A 23,086-nucleotide genomic window follows, 5' to 3' on the forward strand; every position below is an offset into this window, starting at 1 on the left:
CAGGGAAAAAGAAAAAGAGTAGGGAGGAGGTTAAGCACAATGTCTTTTAACTTAGAGGGCCCATGGCCTTTCCATAGACTCGAGGGTCTATTTGAAATTACAATTATAGAGAAGCGAATATATATTTGTTTCTTAAATTTTGACAGATAGGTAACAAAGTATTAGATTATATGATTTTAGGAAGGGTGCGGTTTGTATAGAGCCTAGGCTCTAAACAATCAAATTAGAACCTACCTCCAAATGGTATCGAGAAATGTGGTTTTAATATTGAAAATTATTGTGATAGCCTTAAAATATATTTTCATATTATTTATAAAATTTAAAGCTTCAAAATAGTGCATATCAATTGATCTATGAAAACTTGAAAAATGACCATAAAAAATGCTTTACAAAATACACTACTTTCAAAACTTGAAATCCATTTTTTTTCTCATGTCCATGCATTTGATGTCGAGATGATCAAGTTGAAGATATTTGAGCATCAAAACAATCTCTTCTAGTGAAAGTTTTAAATAGATAAAGCCTGCATATGAACTTGCATGTAAACTTTTCTTTAGGAATTGATAAAGCCTGCAAATGAACTTGCACCACCCACCGTTCAAACAAGTTAGACGCTCAATCCCCACCATCCAATGCAGGCAGGCCCGTCTAGTAACCGTGTCCTTTAAAAATAAGCATTTTTTCTTTCCTAAAAAAAAAAAAACATTCAATCGGTTGATTAGATGAGTACCATGGGTGTTTTTGGACTATTTTGTTGATATTTTATTGAAATATTTTCTCTTTTCCATTTTTTGTCATTTCCCCATATTCCTTTCTCCCTTTGTTTTTACCTTTTTCTTTTTTGATTTGCCTGATATAACGGCATTTTCATTGCGAGTTATGACCAACCCGGATTCTTGCTGAATTGTTGCCTGAACTTGCCGAAAATTTGCCGAAATTATGAAATCCACGAGCACCATCAAAGATAGCGGATTCGGTCGACGTCAAATTTCGTCACCTGCTTGTAGAATACCAAAATTTGACACGCTTTTGGACTCCCTTTATTATCCGATGGATAAGATGAAACCGATGAAACCGCGTCGACTCGTTCTCCCGCGAAGTTGACGCTTCTCCCTCTCCGCTCTCAAACCTTTGACCCCTCAGTCATCTCAGGCTCCTCCTGAACTTAGGGTTTCAAAATTAGGGTTTGTTTCTGTTCATTTTTATTCAAGATTTGGGTTTTCTAATGTTAATTTATCCGAAGAAGTGATCGTGGTTCCTCAAGTGTGATCTGATTCCACTTCGGCTCTAGTATCTGACTTTGCTGAGTTATTTGTAAGTTTTTTCGTTGGGATTTGCTTTGATAGTTGGGAAATGACGGTTTCTTTTTAATAATTTCTTTTGTATGATTCTGGTTCCTTTTCTGTCATTTTAAATGAGGGTTTGTAGAGATCTATTGGCAATTTGATTTCCATGAATCTTGAGGTTCGTTGTGTGAAAAATCGTTATGATATTGCGTTCTTTCTATGAATGTTTTTTTTTCGGGAAGAAACACCAGTTGGGCTTCGATGTAGTGATAATTATCCAAAATTTTTGCGTATATGGTGTGATGTGCTGTTAAATTTTGGTTTTTTGGTGTGGCCTCTGTGCTTTCAGACTTATGGAGATCTATGATCTTTATGTTGCTTTGGCTCATGCTGCTGAAGATAGTTTACTTTTAAAATATGTTTAATTAGGACAAGTTTGTGACCTTAATTCTAGAGTACTTTTTGTTTCTTGTTCTTTATATGCTTGTTTCATGTTTATTTACCTAGAATATATTAATGTGCTTAATTGTTGTCACCATAACAATTTGGGATTTGCATCATACTTATCACATCACCATTTCATTATGTTGTCATTGGATACGTTGGAGTGGGACTGCAATTGTTATGGCATAACATGATATCCTTTCTTAAAAGTGCGACTTTTATTATATATAATCATCAAGTTTGTTCATATGTTTTGTTAATGGCCCGTATCAAAGTGCATTATTATTTGTAAGAAGATTAGTAAAACATTTCTGTATTGGATTCGGGGGGAATCATTGGATGGAGGCACTGTCTTTTTTGATGGATATTGTTGGGTTGATACATAGGCTTAGGATTTTTTATATTCTGTAATCCCAGAATGTATGCTCTGCTCATAACCGGTCAACACGTATTGTTGGTGTGTGTAGGAAATTTATGGATGAACTTGAGCTATGAGTGATTTTTAGTCTTTTATTTTGAATTTAGTAATGACTTTTATAAAGTACAGAATCATTGGTAATAATAATGGAGGAAGATGAAACTAAGGTGGCATGTCCGCATATGATCTCGTAAACCTAGCCATAACCTATTTGTATGGCATTTGCTAACGTATTGGTCATCATTGTGTTCCTTTGACCAAGGATGATTAACTGTTTCTACAATTCAAAAGTTGGCAATAATTCCTTAGTTTCTGCAAATGTACACCCAATATCCATGGATTTAGGAAGTATCCTTTACCTTATTAAATGTAAAGAATGTAAAACGTTATCCATAATTATTCTCGTCACAGACGCTAATTTTGAAACCTGAAACCCCACTGCTGTCACCTTCCTTTGCCTTATTTGGAATCTTCTACACCTGTTGGTCCCATATAACACCTAAATTTTTTTTTCACTCATATCGTGACGTAATCCCTTGAAACCCCATGGGTTTCATTAGGTATCAGAAATAACATGTGCTATCGCTTTGGGGAAACTAGGCCGCGGCTAGATTGGATAGGCCACTTATTTAGAAACATTTCTGCTTCTCTACCCCACTTACTTGAAACTGTAAAAGGAGACATTTGGTCCACTCCCGCTGATCAGGAGTAAGTCCTGTTTCTCTACCCTGCTAACCCCATTTACTTAAAAAGACACCATTGTCTCTGCCTTGCCTACTTGAATTTTTTTTTTTTGGTGACATTCTTTAAGTTACTTCATTGATTATTAAAGTTACAGGAACTTCCAAACTGGACCCTGGGCCCTGCGTGTGATATTTGTTTTTGTCTGTATTGGAGGAGGACCCGTGTCCAATATCCCGGATAATACGATACATGGATGCATTTTTTCTCTTTGTAAGTCCTTGTGGCGGCTTTCTTAGTATCATTTAGGGGCTCTTGTTGCATATACATTCCTAGGGAGTTCTAGATGCTCCTCCAATATTCTGCATGATTTCTGGGAAGTTCAAATTGCTGGACCAGCAGAGTATCAGTATTCTTTGTTTTCAGCTCTTCCTTGTGGCAAACAAAGGAACAAGGATCAAGACAATGCATAATTAAACATCCTAACATACCTATTTGTTTGAACTAATTTTCCTTGCATTGATATTTGGGAGCCTGGTTTTATGGCTAGGGTATTAAAAGTTGCTTGAGTACATTCCAGGTTTTAGTTCATGGCTGAACTAGTAAGAGAGGGGGCGGGGTTGATGAAAAAAAACAGAAACTGTGAGCACTGGCACATGTTGCCTATTGTTTTTTCCTTCTCACTGCACACTAATGTAATGAGTTGTATTATGCAATAGTGCTGTAGGTAAGTTGACATTTGTATTTGTTTTTGTATGCAATCCACATTAATAGAAAGATCCTAAGCGGGATTCCTTTCTCCATACCTAATTTTAAAATGCTTTGTGCTTGCTACCACCAATGTTTTGGCACATTGATTTATCTGAATGATCGTCATCATCATAGCAGCCTTATCCCAACTATTTGGGGTCGGCTACACGAATCCTATTCCACCATTGTGCTCTATCAAGGGCCATACCCTCAGTGTGACCATAAATCCCATGTCTTTTCTCACTACTTTCATCCATGTCCTTTTGGGGGTTCCCCTTGCCTTTTTAGAGCCGTCTACTTGAACCAAATCGCACCTCCTAACCGGTGCTGTATTGGTGAAAAATTTATTTAATTTGTTTTCTATACTTTGTGCAAGTGCTTGGCCCTTTTTACCGGTTAAGTTGATCTAGGCTTGATTTTGTCTTCTAATTTTCTGGATACCATTTTGAGAGGGAAAAATAGAACAAATTTTTTTTAATACAACAACAATGAAGTGTCTACTGTGCAAGTAAAACATTTCAGTACATGCTTGTGTTGCATAGTGTCTTGTGTTTAACACTTTGATAATTCTCTATTTCTATAAATTCAATTTTTATATGTCCTTTTGTGATTTACACTTGTTGCATAATGTATGAATAAAATCTAATAGAATCTGATAGATAACATTAGGCTTCGTGTGCCATGTGTCTCTGCATGCAAATGCATGATGCTTGGATTGGTGTGGCATAATAAACTACATTTTGATTTGTTTGAATGAAGAGGGAAGGGTGGCTCGAGATTTCTCATTAAAGATAAGGATATTTTATCATATTTTTAAATTCTGGTTGAACCCCTAAAGGACCATTTAGTGATATCATTTAGCTTGTTTTAACATATGTCTCAATACTACAAGGTGTTTGCCGTCATCTTTCGTATAATATATCATTGTAGCAACAATTAGAAATTAAATTTTGATATGAATAATTTGGTGTTAGAGATGAATGATTTCAAAAGTGTGAAATTGAGTTTGAGAGGTGGATTGACATGCTTATTATCTTGTTAGTACCCTTTTTTCCCCCTATGTCTTGCTAGGTCTTGCTAGGTTTGATTTTGCCTTTATTCTTTGTATGGAAGCAGTTGTCAATCTCTTTGCACGTTTGCTTTACAATAAGAAACTTGCTATGGTTGGATTGCTGAAATTTTGTCATTCAAATACTCCTTTAGTTGCTGTACTGGAGCTTTTTCTTTTCCAACTTATAAAAAATTGCTTTGGAGAATTTCCCGGTGTAGTTTTGGGATTTTTGAATTGTGTCAGCTAATTTTATTGGCAGGTATGTTTTGAAAAGGAGCATCAAATTACTTTGTATCTTTATTACACGGGAGTTTCTTCTTGGCTGTCCCATTATGAGTTTTGTTTTCCGTGGGACTCGTGGAGACATAGAAAATGGCTTTTCTGGATTCATACCTGAAAGGCGTGCTGTGGTATGCTTCTTGTACTTACTGAGCTAAAATGTTATGTGGCAAGTACTGTTTGCCTTCAGATTCAAATGGATTTTGCTGGTGTGTAATCCATAACCTAGTTTATGTTCTGATCCAAATTCTTTGTTTCAGCGTATACATACAGGACGGCCAGTTCACACAAACTCAATGGCATTCCTTGTTACAGGTACCGTTTTGATATTTGGTCAGCAAACTTTGTTTCTCTTATTGCAGTTATTTTGCAAATACTTCTAATCTCTCAAAATTATCGTTGCAGCAGTTCTTTTGCTATTCATGATTTTAAATTCACATCAAATGTCACCAAACTTCCTGGTATGGTTTCCTTACTCATTCCCTTTTTTTTGGACGAGTAAAACTTTTTTACTTTCATAATTTGGTTATGTAGCCCTCTGTGTTCTTATTCTTCTGCTATATGCTGTCAAATTGAGCTATTCTGGGTGTATTTATGAATCATCTTATTGTTGTAGCTTTGGCTTGGATTGGGTGTTTTCTTAATGGCGACAAGCCTTAGGATGTATGCAGTTTGTCAGCAACTCCAAGCTCATGCTCAAGCTCATGCTGCAGCAACAGCCAGCGGTCTAGTTGGCACTGAGTTGCGGTTGCATATGCCACCATCGATAGCATTTGCAACGAGGGGGCGACTCCAAGGCCTTAGACTTCAACTTGCTCTGCTTGATCGTGAGTTTGATGACCTAGGTATGGATTTCATATTTATGTTAATGCACTTAACATAAGTTTAGCAAAAGGAAAAAGTTTGTATAAGGTTAATACCTTAAAATGGAGAATTAAGGTGCACCTCTAAAACCCTTCAAAAAAGGTTATTTTGATGTTAGAAAAACATCTACTTGATCATCTCGACATCTAGATGTATAGATGTAGAGAAAAAAAGAGATTGAAGTCCTAAAAATAGTACATCTTGCAACGTATTATTTGGACCATCCATTTTCAAGATTTTCATGTGTTTATAGGTATGCTTGATTTTAACCATTTTTGAAGTTTGAAGTTTTATAACTAGGGATAAAAATAGATTCTCGTACCATCCTAAAAATTTCCGAGACCAATATTGCATCTCATGACAAAGTTTCGAGGTGCACCTTAATTTGATTGTTTAACGTTGCAACCTTGTGCAAACTACATCCTTAACAAAATCTGGGTTCTAGTTGTCTGAATGTTAAGGATAATTATACATATACACTGAGAGATCTCTTGGATAATCTAAACAGTTTCCCATTCTGGGTTGGAAACTCTAGCTTGACTTTCATTCTCTCTTATTATTTTGGCATATTTATCATCACGTGTTAAAAGCAATTACTTGTTCATCTGGGGCTGGCTTAGTCAGATACTCAGATAACTTTTACATAAAACCAGAAACCTTTTATGAAAGGTATTATGCTAATGCTTGCACTTACAGACTATGAGACACTGAGAGCACTGGATTCAGATAATTCTCCTAGTGCTCCCTCGATGAGTGAGGAAGAGATTAATGCCCTCCCTGTACACAAGTATAAAGGCCAATCTCATCAGGTCCCTTTGAATGGTCCTCGAAGGTATTAAAAATGTTTCTTTTGCTGTAATCTGTTTTGCCTGTTTCTTAAGATATGATGAGGGATGGGTTTGTGATTTTAATGGCATTCTGACCTATCCTCTGCTTCAGAGAGCTTAAGAATGAATAGTCTGTTCTGTGTTTTGGAAATTCATGCATTAGAGGATTAAAATAACAATTTTTGGTATGTCAACAGTGAAGGTTCGTTGATGCAGCAGGCTCCATCATCTTCAGTCACCAATGAGGTTTTCTTTGTGCTTTTATTTGTTAATCTTTGCTTCAACGTAGTTAATTCAGTGCATATTACTGCATATGATATCATACTACCTAGCATTTTGTAGAATATTTTATGACAAATCAACATGCTCTATTGTCCTACTGAGAATACTGGTTATGTGATCCCAGTGTGGTGCTGGGTTTGGATAAAGAACCTTGAGACTTGGGCAAGTCTCACCAGTTCTTTGCCATTATGTGTATTTTTCACAGAGACTTGCATACTTGGCCGAGTCTGGACCCTGATTTGGGTTTGCGAGAAATAAACAATTCCTTTACATTTTGTAAGATTTTCAATATATCATCAGCTTTTCAAAGGTAATATATATATATATATATATATAAATAATGTGTGTGTATTAAGATGTATATTTATACATATATGTATATGTATGTGTGTGTGTGTATATATTGTATGTACATATATATATGTGTGTGCGTGTACGTATGTACGTATACAAGTATGTATATAACATATAGACATATATATGTATCTATGTATATATAGATACACATATACATGGAAGAGATGAGCTGTTGTGTTCAAATCAATAATTGTTCACTCTTACACCTTGGAGGCCATCTCAACTTATTTTTATTTATTCAGAAAACATGTTTAAGTTCCATCTTATGGATCTATTATTATCCTCATAAAGTGGGAGGGGATGGTAGTTGAATGGCAAAATCACGCAGTAAGGTTTTCTTTTTTGGGGGTACTACAACATCCAAATCACATAATTCTAAGTGCAGTAAGATTCTCATCCATGTAAGCTATAGGAATTTGAGATTCAAGGTCCTATTCTTATATCTCCACTCATATTCTGTTTTTCTTGTCCATGGCATTATTATGTAAACCATATTTTGTCGAGTTATTGAGAATTGGCAGTATATGGCTCCTGTTTTGTGCACAGATAAATTATAATATATTGTTACCGTTTACATTGCACTGCGTTAGTTTGTGCAAAAGACAAATAGGCTGCCTTCGTGGTACATAAAGATGGCGTATAATTATTCTGCGGACATCTTAAGACCCTAGCATTTGTTACTGCTAACTGTTTCATTGGAAAGTTTAATTACACAATTTTGGTTCTTATTATTATTCATGTCATCCTCTGAATTGATTAGTGTTAGGTCTTTTTGTTTGCAGAAAAAGCAAGAGATTGCAAAATCTGAGGGTACTTCAAAAGCAGTAGAAGAAGAATTGACGTGCAGTGTTTGCTTAGAGCAAGTCATTGTCGGTGAGGTAATTCGTAGCTTGCCCTGCTTGCATCAGGTTGGTGCTCTTTCTCTCTCTCTCTCTCTCTCTTTCGCTCTCTCTCAACACACACACCTAATATAGAGATCCACATAATTTGAACTTGGGTTGTCTGGAGAAATGAATATTTCTGTAGGCATTATTTTGAGATTTTTCTCTCTTGTTTTTGGGTCTTTTCATAATTCTGCATTATCTTTGTTCAAGATACATAAACATCAATTTTGTGTGAAGCAGAATGGCGAATTATCTTTTGCGTGTTATCACCATCATTTACTCAAATGGGTGCTCTCTGTTGCTTCCTTTCCCCTTTCTTCCTTGCTCAGTTGTATGTCTTAGTTGGTTGATAGTTTTCTCACATTTTTGAATGCGAGAATATCGTTTATGGATGCTACCCTTGGGAATTTCTTTCTTTAGCAGGAGCTCCTTACTTGGCTTTTTGCACATGCCCCTTGTTTAAAGGAAGGCTTTTCACATGCATTGCATGGTTGGTACTTGGAAGAAGTGACAATTGCATAGCCTATTCTCACATGTGATCTTATTGTATAGTTATTGCCTGTTCAATTGTTTATTCTATGCTATATTGCACTATGTAGACCAATTATATCACATATGTACTATATTCTACTATATTATGCATGCTTTCCTTTGATATTTGAAAATCAACTGTTACCAGGCACAAGTGATAGTAGACCTTTAGATCAAACAATTTTGTTGTTCAGTTTTGGGTACAACTCAGTGTTTCCAACGTGGGGGTGCCGACTTGATGCGGCTGGGGGGGTCAATGTGGCAGTCAATAAATTAAAAAAAATAAAACTTATAAAAATATAATAATGCATAGAAAACCATAAGTTTGTGATTTATATGATACTAGGTACTACAAGCTTTTATCTCTAATTTAGTAGTTATCGAAGTCCCTTGATAGCCTAATAAAGAGTAATATAGTTTGTTGTATATAATTTCTAATTGTCTGAATGGCTGATACAATTAACATCTAAACCAAGTAATCCATTCCATCTCTATCACTAAATTAATTTAGTAAAATTAAAACCCAATATGCTAAATATATGACATGCCAAATTTATAAGCCACAACACCCAATTACCAAAAGTACTCCAGAGTTTACAATTACAGGTACGTAAACTCCAAAGAAGCTTTATGACCTGGGAAAAAAAAAAAAAAAATCAACTCTCAAGTCTCCCAGGTTTTAACTCTCAATTCTCAATTAGATAAAAGACTCTTCATGTGCGTGTGCATTTCACACATTTGAAGTTGAGGATACAGAGGCATTATCATCACTATCATCAGCTCCCTGCACATATATTTCTTCCTCAGTCTCCTCTAAGTCAGACTCCTCCACAACCTATGGAATTCATGTGGTTCTGGACCCAACTCTCCTCCTTTGCGTTCTAGTGTTAGGCCTTACTTCTTCTCCAGCATCCGCGGCATGCTCAACATTGCACCAAGTAAGGTCCTCACCAGCCTTCGGCTTCTTGTAAACTCTCTCATCTTGGCTAGGACCAGGGTATGAGTAATGGTGAAACCAATGAGAAAGTTAACTTTTTGAACTTGTCCCTTTAACGGTGGTTCCCTATGTCCTCAAGTATGAGATCAAGATAGCAAGCTGCGCAAGGAGTCCAAAACATATGCCTCCTCTTCAATGTCGAGATGCCCAAGTACAAAATGAGGGAAACATTGTCAGTGACAATTTGTACCACATGATGTTGCCTTTCAAACTCTACATTGTCACCCATCACCCTGCACTAGTAAGTTGCATCGTGAGACTTGCACAAAAAAGATCTCTAAGAGACAATAGGCTGAAAAATTAATAAATCCCAGGGGCCTTCCATCAGACCATCCATCACACATGATGGTCACCACATTCTTCGTCCTATAGTTGCTAGGATGGGGATCTAATAAAGTCCTGGATTGGGGTTGTGATAAGTAGAAGGCTCCCTATAGTACGTATCACACTTTGTATACCCTGAAATCTGGGGATCTTGATCCCATTATGTGGGGAGCTCACTCCAAACTTAATTGGGATCAAATGATAAATTATATAGGACTGAGATCCATTAAAAATCTAGGTCCCTGAGCCTGAGAGCACGTAACTGTTATAGTAGTATGGTATATACTACTGTAGTATACCACTGTTACACAATAGCATATTGCAATACTATATGATAATCTTATGATATATACTATATTTTCTTATGATATATACTATAGTTTACTTTTACACTCTACTATTTGGTAAAATACTACAATATTTAAATATACTATGTACAACTCTATAATACATAGTAAACTATAGAGTGTATACTATTTTAGTATTTCTGCACTGCTAGATTATACTATACTGCTATACTGTACTTATTGCTATTTTGTCCGACACTATACTACAATATTCTAATGCTAGGGAATATGGATCCCTCGTAACTCAAGACCTTAATTCCTAATAAGAAAGATCGAGATTCGAAAATTTAAGAATCGCAGAGGAGCAAGATCCCCTTCCTTGGAGTGTAGGATTGGATGCCACAGCGAAATGACCATTGGTTAGGTGGATCCCAATTGCTCTCTTCTCATGTCTCTCTTTGAGAACTCAAAATTTTCTTTACTTCCTTCACAACATCCTTCAAAACGAGCTTCCAAAACTCATGTAAGGAAGAACGGGGCTTGAGCCCTAGGCCAAATTTTCCAATTGCCTCCATTAGAACCTTGAAGTTATTGAGGTGCATTGTATTGAAAGTAATATCAGCTTGGTAAAACCACTTAGCAAGTATTTACAAACCATTGTTCAAAAAAGCGGACCGCCTAGCGCCTAGGTGGCCACCTAGGCGGTACAGAAGGCCTGGGCGCTAGGCCTAGGCAGCTAAACTACGCAGCAATCCTTTGGTGGCCGCCTAGGCAGTATGGCACCCGCCTAGGCAGGCGCTCGGCACCCAACCCTGGTTGGGCGCCCAGCACCCAACCTTGGGCGAGCGTCCAGGGCCTGCGCCCCTCCTAAGGGCGGAAATGAGTTGTTTTTAAATATAAAAGCTTTTAAGGATGTATTTTAGGTTCATTCGAAACCTAAACCCACAATAACCTATTTTAGAGAAAAAGAAACCTCAAAAAAATTAGATTTTGTGATTTTCATTGGATCAAAATGTTTCTCAAAGTTACAGAAAATGCATCCAAACATCACCCAGGTAGATTAGATTTAGTTTTGGAGTTTTTTAATCCTATTAGAGGGTGTTTTTGAATATTTTAGCACGAGAAAACATCTAATATGTAGGAGTTTGGAGTTTGAGCAATCAAAGTAAGTGCAAAACTTTATTTTTTAGATTGCTTGTTTTATTTTGATATGCCTTCTTCAGGATTTAGTCAAAGTGGATGTTGCCCCTTGTAAAAATATTCCTGAAGCTACCAGAGAGGAGATTAAGCAATATATGAGTTCTGTAAATAAAAGACAGGAACAAAATCCTTGTCATTTGAATAAGATCTATTTTCTATTCTTTTAGAAGTAGTGATCCTGATTGGAAGTATGGTCATAACCCAAACCAAACGATAAAAATTGTATAAGATGTAATTTTTGTGAAAAATATATCAATGGGGGTATTAACCGATTCAAGAAACATCTTACTGGCATTAAAAGGAATGTTGCTTATTGTAAAAAGGTTCTTGAAGCTATTCGGTATAAGATTAGACAATTTCTGTATTTAGAAGAATCAGAAAAGGATAAAATTGAGCCTTGTTCTATGGAAATATTTTCTCTAGGTTTTTTTAACAGTGGTGATCCAGGTTGGTAGTATGATTATAACCCGAATCCGAATGATAAAAATTGTATTAAATGTAATTATTGTGGAAATGATACTAACAGGGGTATTTACCGGTTCGAAAAACACTTTGCCGATATTAAAGGGGATGTTGCCCCGTGTAAAAATGTTCCTGAGGTTACTAGGGAGGAGATTATACAATATTTGAGTTCAGGGAAGTACAAAAAGATAGAAAATAAATTTCTATTTCTCCTCAGCCTTATTAGTTTTATTTGATGAGTCTTATACCAATAGCTTCCTAATAATATGCCCAGACCAATTGCAAGAGATAGCCCAAAGAATACCCTAATTCTTTCACAAATTATGGATTAAAAATAAATAAAAAAATCAATTTTCAATATTTCTGCTTTTAATCACCATTAAAACAATGAAATATGGTTCTAAGGTGCTTCCTTTTTTTGGGGGAGGGGAGGGGGCGGGGGCGGGGGCGGGGGGTGGGGTGGGGCATTTAATTACAAATTTGTCCTTTCTTATGGGCGTATTCTCTGCCTGTGAGATGTGGGCACATACTGTCATCCGCATATGCAGGCGCGTCACCTATTTCTTCATACGCAGCTGCATAATGCATTATGCAGCCCATTTAAAAACAATGGTATGGATGCTCAAAATAAATTGGGTGTTCTTGGTGCTAAAAGCATTCTTGCTTGGGCCTCATGATGCATATGGAGTGGGTGAGTTGAAGTCATTGAATCTCTGACCTGCTGTCCTTTGAATGTCTATCAGGCGTACTTGATTAGAAGCAAGAAAATATAGTTGGTTATTGGATATACCAGGAAATTGTTCCGCAAAAACTGTAGGCTTGACGACCATGTTGCATGAGCACAGGTAATTGTGCTACAAGTGTCAGAACAACTATGAGGTTTGGGATTCCTCATGTCTTGAAGAAAAAGATTCGGTGATGTAGCTATATTTTAATGAGGGATGCAGTTTCTATAAGGCCTAGGCTTTACGAAAACAAAGTAAACCTCACATCAAATCCTTGTCCAGAAAGCCCTTTGGGCATCAGAAATCTCCATGATGACTTTAAAATTAATTTTCAATGCCAACTATGAAATTTGAAGCTTAAAAATGACATTGATCTTCTGGATCTGTGAATACTTATTTTTAGGGTGAAATGAACGGGCTAAATAATGTGTTACAATATAATAATATACACTTGTTTTAGGATTTGAAATCTTAATTTTTTTCACAACCATAATGGTCAAGGCCGAGATGATTGATGTGAAGATTTTTCGACACAGAACTGCAATTTTTTGTAAGTTTTGAGGTGAGGCTTTACTTATTTTGATAGGGCCGCAGCCCTATCAAATCATTTCATATAATGAGATAACAAAATCCAGCATTGCTTACTTATATTCTATTTCATTGATAAGTAGCCAAAGAAAAACAGTTATGCCTTATTTGGCTTAGATTAGTAGGGATTTTCAAAGTTCATGTTTCTACCCGATCAAGAAAAAAATCAAAATCTATATGATGTTAAAAAAAAAAAAATCTATTGTCAATGAAAAAGAAGAATATGGAAACGAGTGTGTTATTACATATATCCACCACGGGCACGGCACGGCAACCAAACAAACAAGTTCATGTAACATAGATAGCCTTTAAGATTCATGGAGGATGATGGATCCTATATTCCGTAATTCAAAACCCTCGAAAACTATTGATGACCCACCCTCCTGCCTCACTACCAAAAATAATAAAACTAAAATAAATTCTTGAACATTGGTACCTGTGAAGCAATCATTTCTAAGGTTTATTACTTAAGTATCCTAACTGAGTGGCTCCTTGTTCTTGCTTTCTCTTTAATCATGCGCAGGAGAGCATTCAAAACTGATTCGAGACTTGGAATGATAATTTGTAGTGTATCAACTTATTGTGATTTTTGTTGATGCTTCAAATTTTCAATTCTTATTTTGTTTCGTAGAGCGTGTGTACTTTATGTGATTACTGCCATTCTACCTATTGGGTCTTGGAATCATATCTTTTTTTATTGGTCTTGGAGTACCTGATCTAGTTACATTTACCCTCTATCATCTTCATTTACACCTGGTTGCAAATAAATCTCAACTTGAGAGTGGGATCCCACCAGAACATCACATGACCCCTATGGTGGGTCCGCTCTTCCTATTGTGGTGAAATGATGGGTCTTCTTCCCCTCTCTCACAGTCTCTCTTTGTGGCTCTCACAGTCTCTCTTTGTCGTAATGGACACGATGGACCGTTGTTTCATGTGGTGCTTTGTATTTTAGTTTATTGAATTTTTTCACGACCATTGCTAAAATTTTGTTGCAGTTTCATGCAAGTTGCATCGATCCATGGCTACGGCAACAGGGTACTTGCCCAGTCTGTAAATTTAGAGCTGGTTCCGGTTGGCAAGAACCTGGGGAAAACGAACTCGGGGGCTCTTATATGGTGTGATTTCATGCTTCATCCTTATATATATTACTGTCCCTTGCTCAATTTGGGGGAATCTCCACATAATACATGTATACGGATGTGCATTGTTTTAACATAAAGTTTAATTTCCAACATATTGTGAAACAAATCTGTGCTTTGGTTATTTGTCACTATCACTTATTCTAACATATAGCTTCTTCTTCTCTTAAATCTTTTTATACGAGAAAAACCTTTTTTTTGTTTTTGTTGAAAGCCACCTTCTCTTTTGGTTTCTAGTATTTGACATGGAATAGTTAATTTAGTTCCATATGACTTACTAGGATACGTAGGGAATGTCGAAAATGCAGTTTTTTTTTGGAGACTAACACACAGGTTTTTCTGGCACGGGACATTCAAAAGATGTGCTAAATGTTAGAGACTGGGAGACAAAGTTGTTTGTATAAGGCCTGTGGAATGGGTCCCAGAATTGAGAGCGAGAGTGAGGGCATAATGGGTCCCAGAATTGAGAGAGAGAGTGAGGGCATAATTGTTAGCATTTAAGTCAGTTTCATGCTTCATGAATATGTAAACATTCAATTAAAACATTAAATTCGTAGATATGGACGACTGCATAAATTGGTTAACCCTCTGTCACTTATGTGTATAACATTTTCAAGTGTGTCAAATATTTGAGTTTTTTTTTTTTTTTTTTGCCTTTTGGTTATTTAGTGGGGAAGACAGGTCTTACCCATTTTTTCCAAATAGATTAGAGAGTTAGTTTTTTCTGAAGGAGTCAATAAATGGTGTTAGCAGGATTGAAAACCACAACGTGGTAACTAGGTATGGGGGTGCCATCATCACAACCCAACAATCTAGCCCTCTTCTAGACATTGGAATTATTGAAATGCCAAACCCTCTGTTATTAGCACTCATGCGTCTCTTCTTGACATTGGAATTATTGAAATGCCAAACCCTCTCTTATTAGCACTCATGCGTATGAAAGTGTGTCGAACATTGGAGTTAAAAGTTATTGAGATGCCGAACCCTCTGTCATTAGCACTCATGCGTATGCCATTTCCAAGTGTGTCAAACATTGGAGTTAAAAGTTACTGAGATGGTATGCGTGTCATGAGTAAGGATTTAGTTTCTTTATTATTTAATTAGTTTAATTCTATGATAATTAATTTACGACCAAGTATATAATATAAGTTAATTCCATTAATGGTACAATGGGGATTTACGTTAATTTTAATTTAATTTCATTAATGGTACAAAGAAGAGCAGAGTTACTCGTAATTTAAGATATTTCATTCCGTAGAATTTTATTCGTTCTAGATTTTGGCTTTTTTTATTTGAGTCTTTTTATTTGAGTCAGGTTTTCATAGGAAATTTATTTTTCGCTTTTGCCTTCGTTATTCGGAGGCACGTTTTTGCCAGAAACAGTAATTTTTGGGTTGTATTTTAGGAAAGCACAAGTGGTGAGAAATTTAGATATCATTAAAAATCCGGCTGTTTGGTGAGAAATTTAGGTTTGACTAAAAATTCAGTCTTTTTAGTGACTACTTTTAAAATCTAGATATCATTAAAAAATTTAGATATTATTAAAAATCCAGCCGTTTCACTAAAAAATCAATCTTTTTAGGTGCCAGTTTCAAAGACTTGTAGACTCTGGCTTCTGAACATCTCCCACATGAGGGTTCATCATTGTCCTCATCGGGTTCTCCTCCGGTTTAAGGGTTCATCATCGTCCTCATCGGGTTCTCCTCTAGCTCATGAGTCTCATCTAGCTCAGATAAGGGTTCATCATCGTCCTCATTGGGTTCTCTTAAGCTCATTAGTCTCATCTAGTTCAACTCTATGGAACAATTGATTCTCGAGAGTTGGGCAGATAAATCAATTAGTAGGGGCTCCATGGGCTAGATAAATCAGTTAGTAGAAATCAATGAGTAGGGCTCCATGGGCTAGATAAATCAATTAGTAGGGACTTCATGGATGGAACAATTGTTTCTCTGTAGAGTCTGGCCCAAAAGTTGGGCTAGATAAATCAATTAGTAGGGTTTAGTAGGGTTTGTAGAGTTTCTCCGCGGATTCTGGCCCAACTTCATGGGCTAGATAAATCAATTAATAGGGTGCTTAGAATTCCTAAGCTTGCTCTTGAATATCTCCCACATGAGAGTCATCATTGTTCTCATCGTGCTCTTCTCTAGCTCATGAGTCTCATCATGAGTCTCATCTGGAGTTGTGCTCTTCTCTAGCTCATGAGTCTCATCATGTGTCTCATCTGGCATAACTCCATGGGCTAGATAAGTCATCGTCCTCATTGTGCTGTCCTCATCGTGCTCTCCTCTAGTTCATGAGTCTCATCTGGCACAACTCGACTTATCTGGCACTCTGGCTCCTGAACATCTCCCATGGAAAAGTTCATCATTGTCCTTATCATGCTTTCCTCTAGCTTATTTGGCTCAACATCTCATACTCGGTATGGTGAGCTCGTGCTTTCCTCTAGCTTATTTGGCTCAACATCTCATACTCGGTATGGTGAGCTCTTTCAAATAGAAGAGGCTCTTGCTCACTAGTCCTCCTGACCTCCCGCCAATGAAGAAACGTCCTCTATAAAATGAACCGGCTCTCTATGATTGTTTTAGTCTCTGGATTTACGGAAGCCAACAACAATTGTTAGAGAGCATGTATCTTAGAGGAGCAACAATCGTTAGAGAAACAGCTTTTATTGCAGCTGGTTATATTTATAGAAGCCAATAGCCTAATTGAAACAATTTTGAGAGCAGTTCTTTGCAGTTCGTTATAAATATAATGATCAAAGTAAAAATGAGATGATGTGGTTCTGTTTAATCTATGTTTGATGCATCTGTTAACACTGTCAAAAGAGCCATAGCCATAAGCTTTTTTATAGTTATAACAAAATATATGGTTAATATAAAGGTACATTTATTTTAGGTATAAAAATATATACAAATGTTAATGTTAGAATGAGTTGTGAGGGGTATATTTATTGAGAATTATTTTTTTTAAAAAAAAATTATTTTAAAAAGCAAGTTAATCCAGTGTAAATTAATTTTTTTTTACAAAAGCACAATGGTATTTTTGAAGTTAATATCTTTTAACTTTATTTATAAAGTATGCATGTCGTTTAGTAAAAATATAAGAAATAAAAATATAACATGAACCTTTGTAATTTGAAAGGTTGTGAATTGTTGATCAACCGTGTGTGTATATATATATATATATATATATATATATATATATATATATATATATATATATATATATATATATATATATATATATATATATATATCTGGTTTGTATAGAGCCTAGGCGCTAAACAATCAAATTAGAGCCTACCTTTAAATAGTGTAGAAAAAAAATAAAATAAAATAAAAAAATAAATATAAATATAAATATATATATATATATATATATATATATATATATATATATATATATATATATATATATATATATATATATATATATATATATATATATATATATATATAACCTTTCAAATTACAAAGGTCTAAGATGAAGAGAGTTGTGAAGGGTAGATTTATTAATTTTGTTGTCTAATTTTTTAAAAAAGTTACTTTTGTGGGGCAATTTTGTAAAGATTACTTATTTTTGTCATCTCCATAAAGGGTAAAGTTGAAATTTTAATTAAAGGATATGGACATTCTACAAATAAAGCTCAAGGATATTAATTTCAAAAATGCCATTGTACTTTTGTGAAAATTTCAAATTTGTCCTTGCTTGATGGTAAAACTATCTATTTAAATAATTTTTTAATAAAAAAAGAATGATTGTTTTGATAAATACACCCATCACAACCTCTTCTAACTTGAACATTTGTATTTTGAGGAAGGGGGGGGGGGGGAGCAGGGTCGTAGTACAGAACGTTTGAACATTATACAACTTTATCACGGTCAAAATTTATCACACGATCACATATGTCTGATAGTATTTGAATTTTAATCTTTTTTTTATAAATCATAATGATCTGAAATTTTGTAGGTGTGTGCGCCTTAGTGAGATGCACAGGAATAAAATATAAAACAAATAATTTGAAAGATAAAAATTATGCAAAATATCCCTATAAAGTTTCAGGGGTAATTTCATCATTTTATTTTATGAATATTTATTTTTTAATATTTTATTTTGGTACGAATTGATCATATATACACACGCTCCAAATTTTAGATAAATCTAATTAGTACAATAATTATAAAAATTCAAATACTACCTGACAAGTATGATCGTGTGATGAACTTTGGATGGTGATGAGATATAAGTGAAGTACTGTAGGACTTCACCTATAGGCATTTTGTAGATGCTTATATATATATATATATATATATATATATATATATATATATATATATATATATATATAAAAGTAATGATCCTATGAGACCCTCCTAAACCCATGGGTGTAAGACCTCAAATGATCACCATTAAATTTGGCACACATATCTAAAAAAGTCAAGTCTCATACCCATGTGGTAATTTTTTAGAGATCTGTGCCAAATTTATTGGTGATCCTTTGGGGTGCTACACACATGGGTGTGGGAAGGTCTCATAGGATCATTCATATATATATATATATATATATATATATATATATATATATAGGAAAAAAATGGGATTAGCCCACTAGCTCATATGATCATATGAGCCCAACGACCCAAATTGAATCTGAGCCTATCTAACAATTACAGATGTCCGGTAGTGTTTGAAATTTTTTTTTTCTTTCTACAGTTCCAAATCACTTGAAATTTTAAGTGTGTATTCTTCTCATCAAGGTACACCTAATAAAAATATATATAGAAAATATTTGTAAAAAACAAAAGGACCAAAATATCCCTCGAAATTTTTCAAGGGTATTTTGATCAATTTATTTCATATAAAATATTTTTTGATATATTTTTGATATTCACCTATTTTGATGAATACATGCCTAAAATTTAAAGTGATTTGGATTTGTAGAAAAAAAATTGAAATTCAAACACTACCAGACATCTGTGATCGTCAGATCGGCTCAGATTCAATCTGGGACGTTGGGCGCAAATATTCATATGAGCTAGTGGGCTAATTCCATCTTTGCCCATATATATATATATGAGCAATGATTTCATGCAACCGTTGTATAGTAATATGATGCAACAACCTTAAAAAACCATCTTATGACAATTGGTTTGATTCGAATTTTGAAATATACACTCTTTTCATTCTAATGAACAATCACAAAACAAGAAAAAACTGAAAACACAACCTATAAAGTATTTTTTTAGCCCAATTAACATAGGCCGTTCATTTTAGTGAGATGCTTAGATCTAGGTCTTAGAAGGATTTTTTCATTTTCAATTTTTTTGGATGAATTTATTATCATTAGATAAGCAATGTTAAAAAAGAAAAAAATAATTTTGAGTTTATAAAGGCTAAGATCTTGAAATTCACAAAATGAATGGTTTATATTTGTTTTTGGAGGGAACTCATTTTGACCATAGCTAGGGTTTAAATTGAACTTTGTTTCTTTTTAGGGATTGATTATTGAGATGAAGAGAGTGTGTATGCAAAATTTGAGGTCATACAAATACCACAAACACAGTTTTTTAGAAATGTCGTTGCATTATACTATAATACAACCGTTGCATTGGATCATTGATATATATATATATATATATATATATATATATATATATATATATATATGGAAAATACTACAAAACATCTATAGGTGAAAATGAACAGTGATCTGCCTACTCTCATCAGCATCCAAACTTTATCGCACGGTCATAAGTGTCAAGTAGTGTTTCAATTTTCATTTTTTTTTACTAATCAGAATGATATGAAATTTGGAGCGTATGTACATCTTAGTGAGGTGCACCTAATAAAAATATGAAAATGTAATTCGTAGGACATAAATTGACCAAAATACCCCTATAATTATGGGGGTATTTTGGTCCATTTATATTTTACAAATTACTTTTTTTTCATATTTTTATTAGGTGCGTCTCACTAAGATGTACATACGCTTCAAATTTCAAGTAATTTGGATTTGTAGAAAAAAAATGAAAATTAAAATACTACTGGACGACTGTGACCGTGCATGAAGTTTGGATGGTGATGAGGGTAGGCGAAATCACTGTTCAATTTCGCCTATAGGCGTTGGGAAGAGTTTTCCTCTCTCTCTCTCTATATACATATATATATATATATATATATATATATATATATATATATATATATATATATATATATATATCTATATATATATATATATATATATATATATATATATATATATATATATATATATGAAGATGCTAGGGTGAGCCCACTAGCTCACAGGAAAAAAATGAGCCAAACGCCCAGATTGAATCTGGACCGATTTGACGATCACGGATGTCTGGTAGTGTTTTAATTTTAATTTATTTTTTTTTTAAATCGAAATAATTTGAAATTTGGAGCGTATGTATATCAAAAATAGGTAAATCTTCTAAAATCATCAAAAAAATATTTTATATGAAATAAATTGATCAAAATACCCCCGAAACATTTTGGGGGTAATTTGGTCAATTATTTTTATTATTTTATTTTTTTATATTTTTATTAGGTGCGACTTGATGAGAAGAACATACGCCTAAAATTTCAAGTGATTTGGATTTGTAGAAAAAAAATTAAAATTCAAACACTGCCAGACATCCGTATTCTTTAGATCAGCCTAGATTTAATATAGGCCGTTGGGCTTATATTATTCCATAAGCTAGTGAGCTCACCCAACATTTTTCTATATATATATATATATATATAAAACTCAAATCTTAAATACTACAGATGGCAGTAGACTTTTTATAAATTATAAATTATCTAATGCTTCTGTTTGTAATAATCATCAATGTATCCAAACACCATTTATCATGGTGAAAGGACTAAGTGAAGTCGTTATTCTTGGAGTCCCATTCCTTACACTACTATATCCCTTATCCATAGATCATACAGGAATATCTTCTAATTATCAAAATGTACCCATACATTTTGAATTTATTCATAAGCCAAAATTAAAAGAAATTAGTAGTGTCAAAAGTCAATTACAAAATAAAGAAAAATTTCTTTGTACTCTGAAACAAGAAATTAAATACAAATATGTAGAAAAACAACTACAGAATCCTTTATGTGTCCTCTCATGCGCAAACTTGGTTTAACATTGTACTAAAATCTCCTCTCATGCGCAAACTTGGTTTAACATTGTACTAAAATCTAATATTATACTAAAATCTAATGAAATTGGTGCTAAGTGGGGTTCATATGAATCATACGTGGGAGGGAGAGATAATATTTTAAAATATGGAGAGAGAAAACACAAATTTGGTTTGACATTGTACTAAAATCTAAAGAGCTAGGTGGGGTTCATATGAATCTTATGTAGGAGGGAGAGAGAATATTTTAAAATCTAGAGAGTGAAAAAGAGACTCTTTTAAACCGAGCGCGACCATTTTAAGACTAATAATTTAGGCGATAATGATATTAATACCTAATCAACATTTTTATGGCTTCTGAGGGAGGAAAAGAAAGAATAACCAATTAAAATATTTTAGTTTTAGATATAATGGTAAACTAATTTGTTAGTCATCAGGGTAATTTTCAAGATATCGTATTCGATGGATAGTTGTCAATTCATTTTCAACAATATCTGCAATAACAAATAAAAGTTTCTAGGATAGTGGATTCCCAAATAGTTTACCAAACAAAATAAAAAATTGCATAGAAAATCTATGCAGTATTATCAAACATGAGAAAAAAAGCACGAGAAATCTAAATCTAAAAAATATATTTACTAGGAAATTAATTCGCTATGAGAAAACTGTCTTACGTGGACCCAACATGCACCACATATCAAAATAACCAATTCATTCATGGAATGGGATATATATCTATCAAATCTCTAAATATAAAAATCCAATCCCACTTCCCCACATAACAAATGACATCCAAACATGAAATACACCACTCCAACATATGAATTCGAAATATTTGTATAATTATATTTATATTTGAATTAAAGTTTGAATATTTTTAAATTAACTTGGTTATGCTATTTAGCTTTGAAAATAGAGGCCCACTTTTCCTTCTCACTCACATTCTCTCTCCCCTCTCCAAATTCTTATGTAATTCTACTGCTAACCTTATTCTACTCCTAATGTAATTCCAAAGCTTCTTGTTCGGAAAAATGGGTGGGAAACATGTATCTAATAAAATATTATTTATTTATTTTTGCTTTTATTCTCTCTGTTTTTTGCTATCTTGCAAATCCTCCTCCCAAATTTTTTTTTTTCAATTCCCTGCCTTGATTACTTAATTCTCTCTCGAGTTACTGAGTGTTAACTGGTATTGAATTATTATTTTATGACTTAACCCACTATCCCTTCTTCTCTCAATTTCCCTCGTGTAATTGCCCCTTCCTCCCGATTATTCTATTACCCCAATACAATAACAACATGAAGGTCCTACTGGATTATGGGATTATGGAAAGATTTGCCCTTATAGCATTGTCCTCATATATCCAATTATCACTCATTACAGTTTCAACCGTAATTACCACTCCTCAACATTTAAGGAGAATTAGTCGAAGAAAGCTTACTAAATGCAATAAGCATAAAAAAATATATAATTAATTTAAATTAGATATACAAAAATTATCAAATTAATGTAGATACATAATAATTAATGGAACTCATGACATATCTAAAAT

At 34.2% G+C, this 23,086-nt stretch overlaps 1 protein-coding gene across 2 annotated transcripts; it reads left to right on the top strand.

Annotated features, from left to right (window-relative positions):
- Positions 1–1,077: 1,077 nt before the first annotated feature.
- SDIR1 (RING/U-box superfamily protein) lies at positions 1,078–14,488 on the top strand. 2 transcript variants are annotated; one of them, XM_011625823.3, is made up of 9 exons: positions 1,078–1,314; positions 4,890–5,040; positions 5,170–5,224; positions 5,315–5,370; positions 5,526–5,754; positions 6,470–6,605; positions 6,798–6,846; positions 8,022–8,147; positions 14,236–14,488. In XM_011625823.3, exons 2-9 carry the CDS (start codon positions 4,963–4,965, stop codon positions 14,359–14,361), a joined length of 855 nt encoding a protein of 284 aa, XP_011624125.1. In that variant the 5' UTR covers positions 1,078–1,314; positions 4,890–4,962; the 3' UTR covers positions 14,362–14,488. The 2 variants fall into 2 exon arrangements, with proteins under 2 accessions (XP_011624125.1, XP_011624126.1); XM_011625824.3 differs by having other exon boundaries at positions 5,318–5,370.
- Positions 14,489–23,086: the final 8,598 nt, after the last annotated feature.

Source organism: Amborella trichopoda, chromosome 8 (assembly GCF_054954075.1).
Source record: "Amborella trichopoda isolate Santa Cruz 75 chromosome 8, AtrichopodaSantaCruz75HAP2 v2.0, whole genome shotgun sequence".
Lineage (NCBI taxonomy): Eukaryota > Viridiplantae > Streptophyta > Magnoliopsida > Amborellales > Amborellaceae > Amborella > Amborella trichopoda.